Source organism: Drosophila ficusphila, unplaced genomic scaffold (assembly GCF_018152265.1).
Source record: "Drosophila ficusphila isolate 14025-0441.05 unplaced genomic scaffold, ASM1815226v1 contig_791, whole genome shotgun sequence".
Lineage (NCBI taxonomy): Eukaryota > Metazoa > Arthropoda > Insecta > Diptera > Drosophilidae > Drosophila > Drosophila ficusphila.
The window spans coordinates 15,290,246-15,310,041 of NW_025064737.1; the positions used below are offsets into that span (position 1 = coordinate 15,290,246).

The following is a 19,796-nucleotide window of genomic DNA, read 5'->3' on the forward strand; positions in this document are numbered from 1 at the left end:
TTTTTTGATTAAAGGGTATTAGTTATTTTTTCTGTACAGTGCATAGTGTGCTCTGAATACGCAGTGACCTGTGCGAGTCGCGTTTGTTTGCCCAAATGCAGAACATGTGAGCTTGTGAGCTGCGAGGGCCTAACTCGCCGCGACTCTGTCCTGGACATCGGGATTTGGATTGGATTGGATCGTAGTGAATGGAATGGGATTAGGAATGGGTGTGCGGGGCTAACAGCCTCGGCAATTTGCCACCACCTCCCCCAATTTACCACCCAGCCACCTCCTTTTGGATGATGCAGCGGGTGCCGCCCCTCGGTTCACTGATTTATATGCAAAACGCGACGAGCGGCGAAAAACAGTTTTTCAATTAAATTCGTTTGAGTTGTCGTCGCTGGATTTCAATTTGAAGGCTGTCGTATAATTTATTAGCATTAACATTAACCCCGCCGCGACTTGATCCCACTCTTTGGCGCTCGCCCCTTGGCAACCGCAGCTTTATCAAATGCGGCTCAATCCAATAACAGAATGTGAAAAGAGGGAAAATGTGACAAATTTGCTTTTCACTTTGCAAAATTAAAAACCCTCACATAAAATCTACTCCCACGAAAATAAAGTGAAGTGAAAACAAAAAAAAACGCCAAAGAAATTGAGGGAATATTTTTTCATTCATCATCAGAAAATTTGCTTGATGAAGCCAGCGGCAAGAGTCGTTTTAGGTGCTCCATTCTGGTATTCTTCCTAGGGGCATGATCAACCTGAAAGGGAGTTATTGTTAAAGACACTCAGTTGTACATTTTGTATAATAAACAATGAAAATATACCCTATTTTTGACTCAGGTTAATTACTAAATAAAATCTCAAAAACCAGAAAACCAACCATTTTCAGTAATCATCTAAATAGAATTCCGAAAAATATCTAATTTAAAATCTGTTTATTTTAAGGGGGGCTTCTCATGTAACATGCCAAAAAGTAGTGGTTTTTTGGGAATTTTTTTCATTTGGAAAATGAAAACTTACACGAATAATTTTTTGCACATATTTGAAGACATGTTTAAAGTATGAGAAAAACATTTTTTGAAAATTCTAAAAAACAAAATGGCGGACTTATTCAAGGTCGCGTGTGGCTCGACGCGGCTGAGGGACTTATTGCGGTACAGTGTGGAGCAAAAAGTTTTCATCTGAAAAAAACAAAAAAATTTTTTTGTATGCAGCAAGGTTCAAACGAGTGCGTGAATGTCAGCCACTTCAAAAAATTCGATTTTAAAAGATTGAAATCACGTCTTGAAAAAAAAGTGCCATTTTTTCGTCTTTTTTTTTGCTGAATTGGGCTGAAAATTTTATAAAATAACTTTTTTTCACAATTTCAGATATTCACGCACTCGTTCAATGTATAATCTGCAAAACACTTTTTAGAAATCAAAAATCGGTTCAGTAGTTTTTCCGTAATCGTGTACCGCGTTTTTTAAAACATAGTTTTGAGAAAAAACGATTTAAAGTTTTGAGTTAGTGTGGGTCTTGAACTTGAGCGCGCTCGTTCAATCACTGATATTTTCCATAATATTGAGAGTTGAGTTATAAAACTTCGGGAATATACTCTCAAGACGTTATTCTATCGATTTATGAAAAAAAAAAAATTTCGATTTTTTTAAATTTTACATGAGAAGCCCCCCTTAAATAGAAATAGAAAATGTAAGTTAAATTTCAAGAATTTTAAAATATGTTTACGGAAACATTATCTTTTTAATGTTGTAATTACATCATTAGAAAGAGTATAAATTTGATTCTTTTGGCTGAAATGGTCTGCTTCTGTTCCCTGTGACTTGGCAAACTTAAATCCCGGGCATTTGATATTGATTTACTTAAAAGGCAATATCAGTTTGCAAAGCGGCAACCCTTAGTCCAGCCAGCCAACCAACCAAACGAACCCCCCAATCACTCCGCCGCCTTGAAAACATATCGAAAAATGCGAAAATTGTACAATGAAAATTGAAGTGAAATTAAACTAAAGCCCTGGGGCGATAACGACTGGCTTGTCACCCTCTGCTCGAAGGCCCTCTCTCTACCCACTGGCGTCTACCCCCATTGGCAGACCCCCCAACCCCCTAAACCCCCCTTTTCGCAGAAGGACTCGACTCGACTTGTTGGCATTCATTTAGCTCTGTGGCCGGCACAACTTTGGGACACTTAAGCGTCGTTGGCCAAGCTGACAATGTCTGAATGTTCGAGGGCCAAGAATGTGATGGCCAAGCTCTTTCTCTTTGCTTCTCTAACTTTCTCCTGTTCCCTACCCCTTGACCCCCTACCCCCGCACCCCTCGCATACTTTCTAATGAGACAAAAATTGCGATTTGAATGCAAATAACTGCAGGGCTGCTTCAGACGGACAACAATTACATGGCTTCAATGCCCAGGGACGATCGAGGGGGGAAACACTACACTGAGGAAAGTATTCTAGGAGGTTATGTAAAATAAGGAGGTAATAAAAATACTATAGCAATAAATCAATGAGTTCTTACAACTCCAAGTGATACAATATTTATTTAAACTGCAAAAGGAATAAAATACATTCAAAGGCAAAATAAGTTTTCAGAGTTCTTTTATATTTAATTATATAATATTAATATATTATTTTTATTTTATTATTATTATTATTATTATTATTACTATTATTATTTTTATAACCATTTAATTTTTGTTCACTGTAAATCTATTCAGGATTCGTTTTGTGTGGGGGTAAGCGGTCGAAGCTTTTGTCAAGGGGCATTTAAATTTGGCAAAATGAAATGAACGAAATATTTGGTTTTGGTTTCGAGCTCTGCGTCCTCGTGGGTTGGCATTTTAATGAAGTTCTCAAAACTGGCGGCAGGAGAAGAAGGAGGAGGGTGGGAGCAAACCGAATGGGGACAGGTGGGCAAACGTCTATTTGCATTTAATTAAATGCCAATAATTGAATCAATTTGCACATGGAATGTGAAAAATCCTTGGCATTGTCATGGCAGACTAATCAACTGCTTCCGTCGGTTAACTTACGCCCGGCACTGTGAATATTTGTATTTTATTAATTTGGATATTTTCCCAGCAAGGACACTTTCGACTGGCACAACAGCCACAGGAATGTGGCCGGCAGGTCCTTGGACCCACCGGTTTGAATGTCGGACAAGTATTTCGTCCCAGGCAGGAATACTGGCATACCGTAACATTCCGATCTAATTTGATTTACTTGTTTGGCCATCTCTCGGAACTCAGGTTCGTTTGTCGTCCTGCGGCTGCGTCGGCATTCCTAGTTAACCAATTTATTTTTAGCAAATTCTAGGGATCGAATTTATAAAATTAGATAAATTATTTCTTCTATAGGTATATTGGAATTTTTATTGTGTGTGTCAAGCGCCAAAATTAAATGAACTGCCATTTAAAAGTATTTAAATATTATTTTTGCACAACTGCACTGAACTAAATCATTATTCAAATTATAAGTTGTAACTCTTCTAAACTTGATCTCATACCTAACAAAAATAAAAATTTTAAAGTAATGTAAAGAATACATTCAAAGGATAAATTGCTATTTCCGTATATAACCTTTTAAGTTTTTTATGAATTTTACTTTATTTTCTTCACTGCCATTTTTCCTTTCCAGTGCGAAATTGATTTTAATTCCATTTGGTTTCCATTTCCTCGTTAAATTTTGCTGGTCAAATCAAATTTTAGCTCGCTACTAATTATATGCATATGTTTTTCTTTACTTTTATTTGCATTTTTCGTGTTTTTTCCCTGTCATAAAAACCAATCAAATATTTATTGCATTTTTTGCTGCTTTGGCATGATCTTGGTATGCGATTGGGTGGTTAGCTTGTTTTGATTTGATTAAATGTTAACATTTTGCACAGGTTAAGTGCAATAAATTCGAATGGAGTTGCGGGTAGGGGAATGAGTAGACATTCATTACGCAAATATTGCAATTGCTTTTTTGCTGGAAATTGTTTTCAGCAAATATCTTTAATTCAATTGAGCGTATAAAATCAGCCCTGTCACAGATTAAAGTGTTAATGCATATAAATGTTTTACTTATTTGCATACATTTTTGCTCGCTGTGTTTTTATGCGTGTTTCTGGTTTAGCGAACAATTTGAATTGAGCCACAGATACTTTCTGGCATTACAATGCTAAACTGATTATCCAACAGCGAAAACGGTTCGGCCATCATTATAAATTCAATTTAACCAATCAAACGCTCGTAATTTGATTATGTTGATTTTTGCACATTAATTGCATATTTATTGACTGAGCGCTCACACAGCTGGGGAAATGCACAAAAAGTGCAGCTTTTGTTTATTTGCCGTGTTACATCATCAAAGAAAATGTTATGCTAGTCACAGCCAAAAGTGTTTTAATTGTCAATTAAGAGTCAGTGGGGAAATTGATTGAAAACAGTTTGGCGAACCTTGCAAAACGATGTGGCTAGAAGGTAATCAAACGCTATTTAGTAAATAAAGATCTATTTCGGAATTTCACTTGCCGAAAATATGGCCATCCAATGGCTTTCGAATATTTCACACTCGAATGGGTTTGCAAATGTTAATTGCCAAAGAGCAAGTTGATTTGCTTGCACAACAGGACTGCTGCTTAAACGCTCAAGAATTGCTCAGCAGCCAAGTTCTTTGTTGTGGCCTCTGGCCATCGAAAATTGGCTGGGTTGGCTGGCTTGACTGCTTGGCTCTTAAGAATTTTTTTATCCTTGGCCACTTTTAGCTCGCCGGCATATCAAATTATATGCACACACCGCAAGCTTTTGCTGTGGCTTCTTTTGCCAATCGGCCAGTGGATAAACTCCACTCCGCTCCTTCTCGCATCAATCCATCGGAGCTTAGTTGGGGAACTCGACTCTATCACCACTGGAAAAATTCCTCTACGTCCGGCGGACAGCTGCAGTTCATCTTCACCGCCGCAGAGGGAATTCGATGGCAAGTTGTGCCCGCCCGCAGTTGGAGCGAACGTGTCTCAATAACGAAATTAACAGAAATTGCAACATATTGTGCGGTTCTGTACTGTATGCGTGCCAAGGGCGGCGGGAAAAAGGGGGGTTCTGCAAGAGGGTCCTGCAATCAAATTGCACAGAAAAATGAACGGCACGTGGAGGCCAACAACTGTGTCAAATTGATATTAAAACGAAGACAAGATGTTGCTGCTTCGATTGCAACTAAATTGGAGCTCGATAGAAAAAACACTGATTGGTTATATTTATTAAAAGAAGGAATTAGCCACTTAAAAAATATTAAAATAAATATTTAAATGCAAATACAGATTTAATAGCAATAAATGAATTTAAAGAAAACTGTTTTGGTATCAGATTTCTTTTTATAAACATCCTGTCTTTATTTCTAATTTAAATTTGAAGCACACCAACTTTAATAAAATTTGATCCCATATTCATGCAGCTTAATACGTAAGCAAGTTATATTTTCGTGAGTGAAAGTCTCCCGCCAATTATCGCATGGCTAACCTCCTTTCAAGGAAATCCCTAAAAAAGAACACAAACAAAGTCGAACTCCTCGAATCCGTCACAGCTTGCTGCCAGGCAACAAAAAAGCTTAATGAAGCGGCCAGGCCAACTACCACCGACAAAAAAAAACATAATTCGGGATGGGGCCAAGAGGGTCACAGTCTTTGGCAACTGTTGCCCCCGAACGAACTGTGAGTTCGTTTCGGGACCATTCACACACAAGTCGGGCAAAATCAGCGAGGATGTGAATAAGGATGAGGATGAGGAGCAGGAGCAGGAGTTGGACAGGAAAACGTAACCCACTGTGACCACAACGGACAGAGAGTCGCACATGTGACCAAAAGCCAGAAATTGGAGCGGCCATTGAATATGATAGAAATAGAAATAGAAATACGTACGTGCAAAAATTTCAACGCTTGATTAAATTTCAGTCACAGTCGAGGGAAGGTTACTGCGAGAAAAAGGAAAGGAGCCAAGGAGCCACAAGTGTGGGCCAACTTGAAAGACAATCAGGCAGCAATTTAAAACCATTTTCACTGTGGCCAGAACACACCCGTCCACGTCCACGTCCACGTCCATCGAAACCTTTGGAAAGTCGAATGATGATGCCACCTGCTGTGCGGCAGTTGCAGTAACTTCTGCTTGATTAGTTTTGATTTGGTTATTTGGCATTAGGCCATGTGCCCAGTCTTTTTTAACGTGCTCTTTTGGCTTCCTTCGATTTCCCCTTCCCCCTTCCTCCCGTTTTTCTGTCTCTTTGGACAGTGGAATAAACTAATTCCCAGTCATTCGATGACGCAGATGGCTCCGGATTTTTGCCTGCAGAAAAGGATAAGGGGTTTTTCCGGCATGTGTGCTCAAGTTTTAATAAAAACTCGATCATTGTGCAATTTGGCATGTGGGTCAAAAGTTTTCGGTAGGTCTATTTCGAAATAGCAAATGAAAAGCCAAGGGTTTTCTCAAGTGTTCAATAATAAAAGGTAGAGTTGAAAGATTGTTTGTCTATCAAATTTAGAAAGCACAAATAATTAGAAAAAATAAATAATTGTTTTACATGATTTAAAAAAAAAACATTTTGGCAATAAACTTTTGATTTATTAGCACATAAAAATAATATTAGAATCTTTATTAACTGACATATGCGTACGTGTTTATCAATCTCTATCGGCAGCAGCACACACGGCGCATACTTAATATCACTTAGTGGCACGTTCGATGCCGAAAAGCAAAGCCTCAAATTGCAGCACTTGCGACCTCGGAATGGTCAACAAATCATTAACCTTCCACCCCCGCTGGAAAGTCAAATGGAAGTTGAGCCCCACAGCGATTAAGACATTTAAGTACACAGAATGTGGGGTGAGTTTGGCTAAGTTCGGTTCTAGCACCTCTATAATTTGACGAAATGGAAACGGGGGGAGTGAATCGGGCAAACAATGAGGACCGCGATCGTTTGTCGCGCGTGCTGAAGTTTGCTGAATGCGGCTGGCAGTACACTTCCGCTAAATGTCGCTATTATTTAACAATTTTGTTTATGTATGCCTTTCATGCGGGCAGCCCCATCGCAATGTGGAGTATAATTTATGGTTACTCTGATTCTCGCCCCCGAGGGTCGCTGCTGGCCAAACTAAATTGTCGCCCTCGACAGCGGCAACTGGAAAAATATGAAAGAAAACAATTACAGCTGACTTAACACTTCCGTTACTTGTTACGAAAGCCGCACACGTTCACCAGCTCACCTGAACAACCATCACCCCACCTTTCCACCCACTTTTTCACCAGCCAAGAGGTAGAAGTAGACATAGGTACATAGCTGCGTGGGCGACAGCAACGCACTTTCCTTCAAGCACTTGAAATTGTAATTTAACACGTACAAGAACTACGCTTTTTTTGAGGGCTTGCTACATGAGGTTGTAACATGACGTGCTTTAACTGGGGAATAGTTTGTAACCTATTTGTGTGCTTCTAAAGTCTCAAAAGGTACAACAATTTGTAAAGGTATAAATTGGTTTTCCAACTCCAAATAAAATAAAAACTCTCAAAATATAATGTATAAAGTTCTTAATTTTGTCGCTAGTTTATGGAGTAATTTTCATTTCATTGAAAATCCATTTTAAAGAAAATCTCACACTTTGTAATTATAATAACATTTTATTTCGTTTATGTAAATCATATTCAAATTTAGTCGACATGCACTAAATTGAAGGAAAACAAAAAATTGGTATCCAAAAATAGTGATTTGTGAAGCACCTTAATGAAATCGTTTGATCGTACATAATATTTGTGCGCTTAAAACTAAAAGTTGACATTGCTTCCGAACGATGATTTATCAGTAATATGTGTATAAAAATTGTTCATCGATAGATTTGTGTTCATTAACGATAACCATTCGATTTGTTCATCATACAGAGGCACTAAAGCTTATTGATTCAATGATTCTTCTGGCTTGAAGGAATCAAACTATCCTCCAACATATTCGATTCGTGCTTAAGTACTTAAATGCTAAACATTTGATGAAGAGAGAGAAATAAATAAACATAAATGTTAGACCTGTTTTGGTATAGAATTTCATAGAGACACTAGATCTATAAATCGTATTCATAAGCATCTTTGGAGATGTGGACGTAAACAAATAAGAGATGTGAGATAAATAGGCGGGTTGGAAAATATCTTTCGAGTTATGGTGAGATGTGAGATATATACTCATGAGTCTTTGAGTAACTCACAAGATTTAGATCGTAGAAATGCGCAGAGTTTGGCTCTCTGGGTAAGGGCGGCATAAAAGTTACATTCGATAAACAAGAAGAACGAAACGCAGACTTTCCCAAGTTAGACTTAATCTTCTTTTGATTGTATATAATAAGTTACTAGGAAAAAATTAGTTTCGCCTAATTAATTGGTTGTGTTAAATATTTTGTTCAGCTAATTTATAATATAATTTATTTTATTATATATTAAATAGATGCAGTTGAATTTTGCCTAATTGGTTGGGCAAATAGTTTTCTTCTGTAGTTTCTATCTACTTTTTTCAAACAAGCTTATTATCTCATAGACCTCCAGATTTTCTTACTAAAGATGCAATTTGGGGTTTCTAAGCTCAATTTCTAGTTTTTTGGAAAAGGCAAATAGATGAGCATTTTATTGAAATGTGTTAAAATTAAATTCTGGCAAGATGTGAATAGGAATCCAGTATGAATGGCTGATATATGTATTTACTGGTGCACTCTAAATTGTTAGTTGGTTTCAAAAATAAATATGCAAAACAAAAAAGAGAATTTTCACAGTTTAGTTTGCTATACAAATTCAACAATAAATGAATTTAAATGAAATGAAATTGGGAAATCTGACCAAGCTACTAAAACTATTTGCCTTAGCCAAACAGAACTTCAAGTTTGCTTTAAAATACATCTTTTATATGGAAGGCTATAACCAAATCAAACAAATATATGCGGTTATATTGTCCGTAAGAGAAAATTGTGCGTCTTATTTGTGCACAAATAGCAAAACATTTGTGTCGAAAGCGTAGGCGGTCTATGATATATTCGATATCTTGATACTCTATAACACTATAAAGTAAACCTGAAGCGCTATGTCTAGGCAAAGCTTGGACGTAACTGGGTGGCTGCTCAGGACTTCGATTTGCTCCCTACTTAGGAGATCCAGGAGGTGCGGTGGCCATGCCGAAAAGTTCTTCGTAGGAAGGTGCTGAAAAATAGGAAAAGAGGAACTCTTTGAATCGGTTGTAAAAAGCATTTAGATTTAAACAGAAATAAATTAAATTTAAAACGATGAAATGATCAGAAGTATTCTTATTCATTTCTGAAATATTTCCTGAAATATTTCCAGCTTTTTATCAATTAAATTATTTAACTCCAAAATATAGTTCATGAATTAAGTATATATGATGTAGACTTACGCAACTCATGGGCTCCTGGCGGTTGGCGAGCCTGCAGAAACGACGACGATGCCGAGGTGGAAGGCAGTTGGCTGTAGCCCGGAGCTCCTGCTCCTGCTGCTGCTGCTCCTCCGCTGGCTGCTCCATTCGCCGCTGGCGGTGCGGCGGCGGCCACTCCAGTCGGCGGTGGGGTCAAGGCAAGGAGCGAGTACTGCGGCGACTCCGGCAGCGGATAGGCGGGCAGGTGGGGCGGTGGGTAGGACTGCACCATCAGCGGACTGGAAGAGTACGGCATGTAGGGCACGTTGGAGCTGCGCAAGCTGGTCCTGGCCGATGGACTGCCGTACTGCGAGGACTGCGATCCCGAGGTGTAGGACAACTCCATGCCACCGGCTCCGCCGCCCACGGCGGGACTCAAGGTGGCCGCCGAGGAGTCCGAGGTTATCGAGTTGATGGAGCTGCACTCGCTGAACTGCGAGGAGTGCGATGGCGATCCAATGGAGGAGTCCAGCGACGGGTAGACGGGCAGGGCGGGCTCGAAGGGATTCCCGCCGGTGCTCACATCCGGACCGGGTGGACCATCGTTTGGGCGCGGAGGCGGCGGCGGGCGCATCGAATTCAGCCTATTGGAAGTGTCCTGGGAGTAAACCTTGAACGGAAGGTTAAGTACCAGGTTCTTGAAGAATCCCCGCAGCACCGCCTCCACGCGTAGCTCGTATACGATCGTTATAACGCCGCTCAACTGCTCATCCGTGGGCTGAGCTCCTTCCGGCAAGAGCAGCTCGTGGGCAAAACTGCGCTCGGTCTTCTTCTGCACGGAACCCGTTTCCTTGGTGGCCACCGCAATGCATTCCACCTTCTGCACCCGCAGCGGTACATGGCTGTAGTAGGTGACGTACTGCAGGACACTGAAGCGCAGCTTCTCCACGGCGGTGGTGCTGTTGTTGATCACAGTGGCGCAAATCCTCAGCGGTTCTCCACGCACCGCAAAGTTCTCCGGCAAAAGGGCCAGCAAAGTGATGGGTCGTGTGCCAAACAAGCTGATCGTCTTGGTCACCTGCTTCTCCAGCGAACTGGGAATACTGCGTTGCGACGGCAGCAGCGGCATGTTCTTCACCACGGTGAACGGAATGGTGTGCCGCTCCTCGAAGGTCCAGGGTCGCTGGATGAGCACCCGCATCTTGTACTTGATGCTGCCATAGCTGCCCTTGAAACTGGAGGGCAGCTGGCGACCCAGCGCCACTTCGAAGATGAACGTGTGCTCCCCGGGCGAGAGTTCCAAGCCTCTTGGTTCGAAATCAGGAAGAGGAGTCTCGCTGTGCTCGTAAACCTCCTTGCTGGTGTAGAAAAGACTGCGGGAGTACTCGTTGTTGTTCGAGTTCTTGCGCAGGATTTCCATCCACTTGCATTTCCCCTTGCCGGTGACCTGCACCTTGATCGCTGCAAAGAGAAGTTTAGTGAAATTAACTTGCAGATTCAACTCAATTACGGGTTTTAGGGCAGCTAATAAAAACTCAATTCTCATTTTTTAAAAATGTTCTTTTGTCTACATTAGCATTTTACATGTATTTTACATACGATGCGAATATTTTTGGGACATCCATTGCTCTACATATATTTTACATGTTATTTATTTCAATGCCAATGTCGACAATAACATTATTTTGCCGTTTTCACCTTTATAAATTGAAAAATTATCGATGAAAGCAAAAAGCCTTTTAATTGTAAAATTAATTTATTGGCTTAGAATGAATTTTAAAGTTTAAAGTTTAAAAAGAATTTGATAGGCACAGTCAAACGTATTAGTCAACATTCAAACCAAAATGAAACTTTTTGGAAGAGATCCCAATTAAGGGGAGTTGCCTTTTTTAGGACATTTCACAAATGGCAAAGCCGTTTCGCGATCTGGCAACACTGCACAGCAAAACCCAGCAGCCCGATCCGAAAATTTATTTTTTATGCGGTTAGCTCTTGCAAAAATAAAAGTAATTCAGTACCAATTAAGGAGAAATAGACGGGTCTTCTGTGCATCCAGGCCAAAGTGCCTCAAAAAGCGTGTTTGCATAGCTAAATTTACCACACACCGGTGCCGACATTTTTTCGGCTGATTGAATCTAGTGTGGGATTTTCATCTCTTGTTCGCTTTGCCTTTTGAAGAACCTACAAAATATCTTTAAATGGTGTAAATTTGATAATACGGAGTTGGCAAGATGAACTTTGAGTACATTGGTCATGCCCTTGGCTACCATGGACAGCCGCTTCAAAAGATCTGGGACGATGAGCGGGGCGTGGACGATTTGCGGGCGATGGGTCTCACCCAGGTGAACTATGCGGTTTACCAGGAGCGCCAGAAGTACTTCACCTTTCAGGAGCGAGCGAAAAGGCTCAAGATGCACCAGTTTCTGGCGCGGAAGGCCACGGATCTGTACGACCGCACTTTGGTGGCGAACGTTATGGAGGATTCGGTAATAGAACAAGGTGAGGTCCCAAATAAAATCAATAGTAAAATCTTCATGAGTAAATTCCTTTCGTTTTTAGGCAAGAACTATATGGCCCAGATGGCCCCCTTCGAGTTCTTTCTCAATGTGAAGGACAAACGCAAGGCGTGGGCCCACCGATTGGGTGCCTTGAAACAGGGCGATATTATCTACACTCAGGTGACGAGATTGGCCACCGGCAACCGGCTGATGGTGAAACCACTCTGCACTGCCGAGCCCAAACACGCCTACTTGGCCGACATGCCCATTAAGGTGAGAAGCAGGTTTTGTTGAATTTAATAAAGATGGGAACTTCCCATTCACCATTTATCCAGAACAGCAAAAAGCTGAATTGTTATCTTAACTGGTTTTGTAGTTAACAGAAGTGTTATTTTTTTAATACGTATTCATCATAAAAGAAAATAGGTAATTATTCTTATAAAAACACATTTTAATTATTACTTTGTTATAGGCCGTGATTCTGCAGGACTACTGGGGTCCTTTGCCCCTCGACAAGCTGGGTAATACGCGCACCTTTGCCGCAAACGATATCCTGCGCTGTGAGATTAACAATATTTCTGCCGATACCGAACGACTCGCACTCAACATGATTGGCATGTTCAACAAATCCCCAGAACTTAAATTTGGGCTTTGCGACATAAATGAGTTGCCCAAGTATTATCGGTAATGAAAGGGAGTTACCCAATGAATTCTTGTATTAATCCGTTCTTAATCAACGGTTTTCCCGCAGTAAAATCCACAACGCCGAGCACCCTTCTGCCACACACTTCGAAGATGAGCTTAACGCTGCCTTGGAGTTCGAGAATCCGAACTACGATTTGCTGTTCCAGATCAATGGCTTGCAGCCCAACGAGAATCTGTCGCTGATGAGCCATCTGAAGAACGGATTCCCCGAAGCGGAGAATGCCGCGGAGCTGCGACAGAAGCAGGCATCCCAGTGGGCCTTCCGGTAAGTTTATACTCAGACTTCAGACTTGAGAGCGTATGTCATTCCATTCAATCGTACACCCTATCGCACTCGACACATTCATCGATTGGCCGCTGATCAGCTCCGTGGCTGATGGCATCGAGCACTTTAAGAACGGCCAACAGGTCGAGGCCTTTCAGTGTCTGAACAAGGCTTTGAACATTGATCCGCGCAATGTTGAGGGTCTGGTGGCACGCGGTGCCCTCTACGCGAATCGCGGCAGCTTCCTCAAGGGGTTGCAGGACTTTGAGAAGGCCCTGCACCTGAACAAGTACCATGTGAATGCGCGCAAGTACATGGGTGAAACCCTGGTGGCTTTGGGTCGCAGTTACGAGGAGGAGAATCGTATCCCAGATGCGGTCAAAGCCTACAGCGACTGCCTAAACCTACTGCCTCAGCACGAGGAGGCACGGCAATCCTTGGACGCACTGCAGCGAAGTGCCGATGGTAAGCATAAACTCAGCACCGAGCTGATCAACCTGACCGGTGGCAACTCTTCGGACGAGTCCAGCTCTTCGAGTGCCAGTGAAAGTGAAAACGAGGAGCAGGGTAAGTACATGTCGGGATCAGTGGAAGAAGGACTAGCACTGATCCAAGGTGTATCTTATTTTAACGTTTGATCCATTACCTATTTCCAATTGTAGCTGGCAAGCGCAAGACCAACATCAGTCAGCCCTTCTATGCCCAAAAGTCGGGGGAGGAAAAGTTGGCCGTCATCGATGCCCAGAAGGCCAATGAGTTCCGACTGGACGATGATGAGACCGTGTCCAGTGTGCGGAAGCTTCTCCGCGATGCTAGCAAGCACAAGAAGGCCAAGAAGAAGGGCAAGAAGAAAAAGGACAAGAAGGAAAGGAGGAGGTCAAAGACCAAGTCTGAAACGGAGGATCCCATGGAGTTGCTAAAGAAGATCGACTTCCAAGAAGCCTTCAGGTGAGTGTTTCAGCAAAAGATGCTCCTTGCACAATAAATATACAATCTCTTGAGATCTCCCTGCTTAACCCACTGTGATAGGCAAGACAAGTACGTACCGGGAATTATATATAATACCAATCTGTGTTTACAACTCAAATTAAGTTTTAACTTGGAATGCATAATTCATTTACGTTGTAAACACAGTTGACCCTACAAAAAAAAAACGGATTTACCTCCCAAAATTTTTGTTGCTTTTAGGTTAATGAGCAGTGCAAGCAATGAGGCGGAATTGAAGGCCAATATCAAAAACTATCTACAAAAAAAAGATGAAGGAGGTGGAAGTGGCGGAGGAGGTGGAGGACAAGAATCGCCGCCTCCCCCACCGCCGATGAAAAAAGTAACAGCTCCACCAAAAAAATCGAGCTTTGACAGCATGGGACCGAGCACATCGCGGCATGCTGCCGCTGTTTCTGGCTCTGGAGGCCATCATCCACCACCGGCGCCAAAGTTTCAGGAACAAAAGAAGCCCCCGGAACCGGCCCCCAAACTCTCTTTTCAGATCAAGCGACCGCTGCAGATGGACAAGCTGGGAATGCTGCGTCTGGCAGCGCCAGTGGAACCTGTTAGGAGCAGCAGCCGATCACGCAGTCGGACCAGGAGTAGAAGTCGTAGCCGCTCGCGTAGTCGCTCCAGTTATCGTCGGCGCAGGAGGAGGTCGCATTCCCGCTCCAGGAATAAGAGCCGTCGTCGTGACTCGCGGTCTGACTCCAGATCAAGGTCTAGAAGCAGGTCTCGTTCGCGCAGGCGTCGCAGCTTCACGCGTTCACGTAGTTTCTCGCCGCGGCGCTATGGAAATCGCTTTGTGGTCAGGCGATATGATAGTCGACGTGATCGCCGCTCGAGGTCCTATCGTCGCCGAAGGACTCCATCACCCTTTGTGCCACGGCGCTCTCCTTCACCATTTGTGGCCCGCCGGACGCAATCCCCGTTTGTACCACGTCGCACACAATCGCCGGCGACCCGCAATCGCCGTTCCCGCTCCCGAAGTCGCAGCCGCAGTCGCTCCCGTTCCCGCAGCCACAGCCCGCGTCGCTTCCAGTCACGCTACCCGCCGAGGGGTAGAGGTCGTGGTCGTGGCGCCGTCAATCGCAGCAAGTACTCCTGGTACAATCACGATAGACGCAGTGCCTCCCGTGGCGTGGATCCACCAAACGGCAAGGACAATAGGAACTCAGCGAAGAGAAGTTCAGAGGATAAAGGAAAGGCAGTGGTCAATGCGGAGCCCTCCGTTGAGCAGATGAACGAAATGATAATGGAGATGCAGAGGGATCGGAAACAAGACCTCATTGGGGCCACCAAGGAGGTGAAGGAGTAGCCAACTCGACGCCCACACGCACTACGAGTGTTAAGTTTCCTTCTAGATGATATCTTTTGATTTTGATATTCAAATTTGTAAAACGCTCCTTTGGAACTCGTTCTTCAAATAATAAATAAAGAAGCTTTCGAAACGAAATTCGCATGACTTAAATGCATAAATCGAACTTTTTATCATCTTTAAACGGCCGCTAACAATGAAAAACGTGGATTTTTTACGATTTTTTTTTTTCGATTTGATTTTGTGTAAATGATTTTTTTCAGCTTACAAATTTAGAACCTAATATCGGTAAGTTATTAAAGAAACTATACTTATAAAAGCTTACCAGATGCCTCTGGCAATTTTACTTTCGCTTTTAGTGGGTTACTTCATACCCAATTAAAGAAACAGAGAATCCGTACAAGACATAAAGTTGTTTTGGAAAACAACGAATGTTAAGGAATACTAAAAGTCATGAAAAACCTCCAGACTGGTAAGGCTAGATTGAGCTTAAAATACAAAAAGGATTCATTTTGAAAGTCAATCCTAGAACCATTTATTATTTTATTTATTATTTTTTTTTAATAATTTCGTAAAAACATTAAACATGTTAGTATTTCTTATTTAAACTGAGTCACAAGACTTTGACATTTTGCTCACCTTTCACAATAAAATACAAAAATGTTTTTAGTTTTATAACAAAAATTTTGCATATTTAAGATATTTTAATCAAAGTCCAAATTGCAGTTGCTCACAACGGACGCCCAGTAAGAGAGTAAGAGAGAGTCCCCCAAAAGCCGGAGAGCTCAACTGCACTGTGAGCGAGGGAAACAGCCGCCCATCCCCCTATCCCCCCTTATATTGCATTTGAGCGAGAGCAGAACATAGAGGAAAAAAACCGGCTGCCAGTTGGGGACTCGTGGGCGAAAGAGAACGAGAGAGGCAAGCCTGGAAACTAAACAACAAGAGCCAAACACTTACGCCAAGATAATGTCTTGTTTCATTTGATATTCGCCAGCCGGCAGCAGCGGAACCCAAAAAAAAAAAAGGAAAACAAATAAAACAGACGCCGCAGCTGCGGACACCAAATTAGAATACTAACGGCGACAAGTTATCGCACAATTAGTACGCGAGCGAGAATTGATACCGAGATACGGGGACACCGGAAATTTTCCCCCAAAAAAATACGAAAAATCAAAGTGCCGTGTAAGTGCGAAAAGAGGTGATTTTACGAGCTGCTAATTTACATAACGAAAGCTAGTAAAAGTGCAGGGCCAAGTGAAGTGCAGAAATGCAGAAGTGCAGAAAAAATCCACAGCACGCGCGGCATTGAAACTTATTCTTTAATTTTCCTTTGGACTTTGGACGATAAGCGCGCAACAACAACAATAACACTGTTTTACACGAAACAAAGAACATAAGGCTGAAAAGCCACGCTTGCCTCTTCTGTGTTTGTTGTTGCCGCTCTCGGGAGTGAGTGCGCTACACTTGTTGCCATGCGGCATATTGATTTATGCGGATAATTGGCACAACAGCTGACAAGTGTCCCATGGTCGTTACTTTTGTTATAATGTGTGAATGGAATCTTTGGTTCGATTCCAAGATTAGTCATAAAAAACAAAGTGTAGCGAAAACTGTAACCTTCTTCACCTTTGTATCAAACAATCGTTGCGTGCTTAATAATCTTATCTCACCCATAAAGATTAAAAATATGTGGTCAACAAGTGAATTTAGTTTGGAGCTATTTTAAGTGTTCCGAGCATAGTTATCAGTTATTAACCTTACACAGAAAAAATCTACTCAAATTATATACTTAATCTACTTAGTTTTTTCTCTGTGTATGTAGTAATTCTATACTTTGTATTTTGCAGCTCGAAGGAAGTAGAGCCTAGTCATGTATACGAAAATCTTTCGCGCTGTGATAATCGGAGCTCCCGGCTCGGGTAAAGGAACCATTTCGGAGCTAATTGTTAAGACTTATGGACTTATGCACATCTCAACGGGCGATATTCTGCGCCAGAACATCATGAAAAACACCGAACTGGGGAAGAAAGCAAAGGAGTACATAGCGAAAGGTCAACTGGTGCCGGATGAGATCGTAACCAAGTCGATGCTGGGGCGGATAACCGAGGTGGGCAATAAGTCGTACATCCTTGATGGATTTCCGCGCAATATCGCCCAGGCAGAGGCGCTGTGTGCCCGCGAGCAGATCGATGCCGTGCTTACGCTAGACATTCCACACGATGTAATCATCGATCGAGTCAAGAACCGCTGGATTCACGCACCCTCAGGCAGGGTGTATAACATTGGATTTCACGATCCCAAGGTGCCTGGCAAGGACGATGTAACGGGCGAAGCACTGACCCAACGTGAGGACGACAAACCAGATGTGGTGGCCAAGCGGCTGAAGCTCTACGATGAACTTATGAGTCCTGTCATAGCTTGGTACAAAGAGCAAGGACTGGTCACCACCTTCATGGGACGAAGGACCAACGATATCTGGCCGCGTGTGGAACAATTTCTTAGGGACCACATTAAAGCGTAAAGGGACGAGCCAGAATTTCATCCATTGTGCACAAACTAATGATAAACTGCTGTGTTCAATTAAATACACAACATAATAGATATATATAGATTTGAGTACATATGTAATATGTATGTTTTTGGGCCGGATCGAATGAGAAGGCGTTTAATTAATGTAATTGCGAAGCCTTATGATGTGGCAGCTGTCATGTATTCCTTATTTCCCCACTAAGCATTCCCCTTCATGAAAACCAAGCACCCCTCTTTTTTGTATAAACATATTTTTGTACTAGTAGTCTGTGCTCTGATAATAAATCGCGTTTGTTATATTTACGCTGATAACGTAACGGCCGACTTTGACTTTGGGGCAGTTAACGGACAGCTGTCCATTTATTTTAAGACTCAAGTCCACTAACACTTTGTCTGAAGTGTAAGGTCTACATTTATGTATGGCTTCACCTGATGCTAGCCGAATGCCCTTTATTTTACGCGTAGCGCAACAAAACCCGAAAGATGCGGGATAGTTTGGCGCTCCCATTTACTTCTGCTCCCAAACTCTCTCACGCACACATGCAGCGGACCAGCTGCTGGCCAGTTCTCACGCACACCTGCACAGGAGCCAAATCACAACAGAGAGACGGTCAGACTACAGTGGACTGTCTAATAAGTTGGTCAGCAAACCTTAAGTTAATTTTTTTATACAACAGAATGTCTTCTTGGATTATAAAGATGTTTATTAAAATGATCTTGCTTAAAACAAAAAAAAAGAAAACATGTTTGTGTTAGTTAATGTTTTGCTTAGCATACTGTAGTGAGAACGCTCTCTCACCACTCTGCGTAGACCTGACTTTGCGCTTGGCCCCATATTACGGCATTTTCGGCACGCCAACAGAGAGCTCCTCTCACTGGCCCCCACCCACCCCCTCTCTCGCACCCGTGCGTTGCCTTTGCGTTTTGGCATTTCCTGAAACAAATGCCAGTGCTTAAGAAGAAGGAGAGCAAATTCAATTGCAACTGCACGGGGAGGCAATTGAATGCTTATCGATGAATGAAAGGCGAGTGCAAAAGGCAATTGGAGGAATTTGCGAGCAAGAATCGCCGCATTGTGTAGGAGGGGCAGGCGGGGAGTAGCCCCATAAAATGGCCGCTGTGCTTTGTTAACTGATGAAGTTCTTTGTTTAAGTGAATCGGGCCGCATCAAAAGTCCAGCTGGCCATCAAACACACAATGGGTAAATAACTGCTGACAATGCAGCATACAAATGTGTAATAATGATAGATTGTAATAAATTGTTTACATTTGTTTACATTAGATGAAACGATGTAAAACAAAAAAAGCACGGGTTCCAAGTTCCTTCAACGAATGAATATAAAACCTCTTTTAGTTGTAAAAGAAACCCAATAGGTAAATAAACCAAATCATGAAATAATATAAATGATTTCTTGCAGTGTGCGGCTGCTTGAGTCACGAATGATGCAAGCCGGGCTTTGAGATGAGACTTCCTGGAATTCATCGGATTTGCTCGAACTACACTTACCACGTATTTTGGCGCGCTTGTTAAGGTTCATCCAGATTTCTCCGCGAATTATGTCGCCCGCAAAGTAAACCCGATCCGCACTATCCAGCGTAATTCGTAACCGCTCGCTCTCCATTCCGCTGATGATGATTGCTCCGACTTAGCCGCTCTCATCAAACACTTATCCAAAAATAATTTCGTCATCAAAATGCCGCCACATAGGAAACTTAGATGCACTGCACCATCGAACCACCGTACCACCCTAAAATATATGCAGAATAGTTGCCCCACCACACGCACTCTACCACAACCACAGATTTACGATTTACTACACACACCGGAGCTTTTTCGCGCTGCCTTTGGCCAGTTCTTTGGCAACCTCGAAATCTATTAACTGCAATGGCCCACAAGTGTTTGTCACACACCCTGGTCTAATTTAATTCGATTGCTGCCGACCGCTGGCGGGTTGAATAATTAAATTTCTTATAAATTTACGAGATCCCGAGAGTTACGCTTTTGTTGTAGTTGCAGCTCTCTTTCGATAACTCAGAGAGTGATGGTCCGATAGCAAAATCAGCTGTCGCGCGGCGTTGCCACTTCGCAGGTGAGGAGCTAAAGCGGTTATGTGAAAAGTTTTAAATTTGTTTT

The 19,796-nt window shown here is 42.3% G+C and overlaps 3 protein-coding genes across 5 annotated transcripts; 2 read left to right on the plus strand and 1 right to left on the minus strand.

Annotated features, from left to right (window-relative positions):
- Window positions 1-7,614: 7,614 nt before the first annotated feature.
- LOC108092063 (arrestin domain-containing protein 17) lies at window positions 7,615-19,785 on the minus strand. Its single transcript, XM_017191526.2, has 3 exons — window positions 19,170-19,785; window positions 9,400-10,818; window positions 7,615-9,188 (listed from the first exon to the last, which is right to left on the minus strand). Exons 1-3 carry the CDS (start codon window positions 19,282-19,284, stop codon window positions 9,130-9,132), a joined length of 1,593 nt encoding a protein of 530 aa, XP_017047015.1. The 5' UTR covers window positions 19,285-19,785; the 3' UTR covers window positions 7,615-9,129.
- Window positions 11,288-15,287, plus strand: LOC108092062 (tetratricopeptide repeat protein 14 homolog). 2 transcript variants are annotated; one of them, XM_017191523.2, is made up of 8 exons: window positions 11,288-11,856; window positions 11,917-12,128; window positions 12,328-12,539; window positions 12,607-12,825; window positions 12,926-13,392; window positions 13,488-13,773; window positions 13,855-13,863; window positions 14,014-15,287. In XM_017191523.2, the coding sequence occupies exons 1-8, from the start codon at window positions 11,589-11,591 to the stop codon at window positions 15,128-15,130; spliced, it is 2,790 nt and encodes a 929-aa protein (XP_017047012.1). In that variant the 5' UTR covers window positions 11,288-11,588; the 3' UTR covers window positions 15,131-15,287. The 2 variants fall into 2 exon arrangements, with proteins under 2 accessions (XP_017047012.1, XP_017047014.1); XM_017191525.2 differs by lacking the exon at window positions 13,855-13,863 and having other exon boundaries at window positions 11,289-11,856.
- Window positions 12,720-17,979, plus strand: LOC108092064 (GTP:AMP phosphotransferase AK3, mitochondrial). 2 transcript variants are annotated; one of them, XM_017191528.2, is made up of 2 exons: window positions 12,720-12,825; window positions 16,981-17,979. In XM_017191528.2, exon 2 carries the CDS (start codon window positions 17,004-17,006, stop codon window positions 17,652-17,654), a length of 651 nt encoding a protein of 216 aa, XP_017047017.1. In that variant the 5' UTR covers window positions 12,720-12,825; window positions 16,981-17,003; the 3' UTR covers window positions 17,655-17,979. The 2 variants fall into 2 exon arrangements, with proteins under 2 accessions (XP_017047017.1, XP_017047016.1); XM_017191527.2 differs by lacking the exon at window positions 12,720-12,825 and adding an exon at window positions 15,777-16,315.
- Window positions 19,786-19,796: the final 11 nt, after the last annotated feature.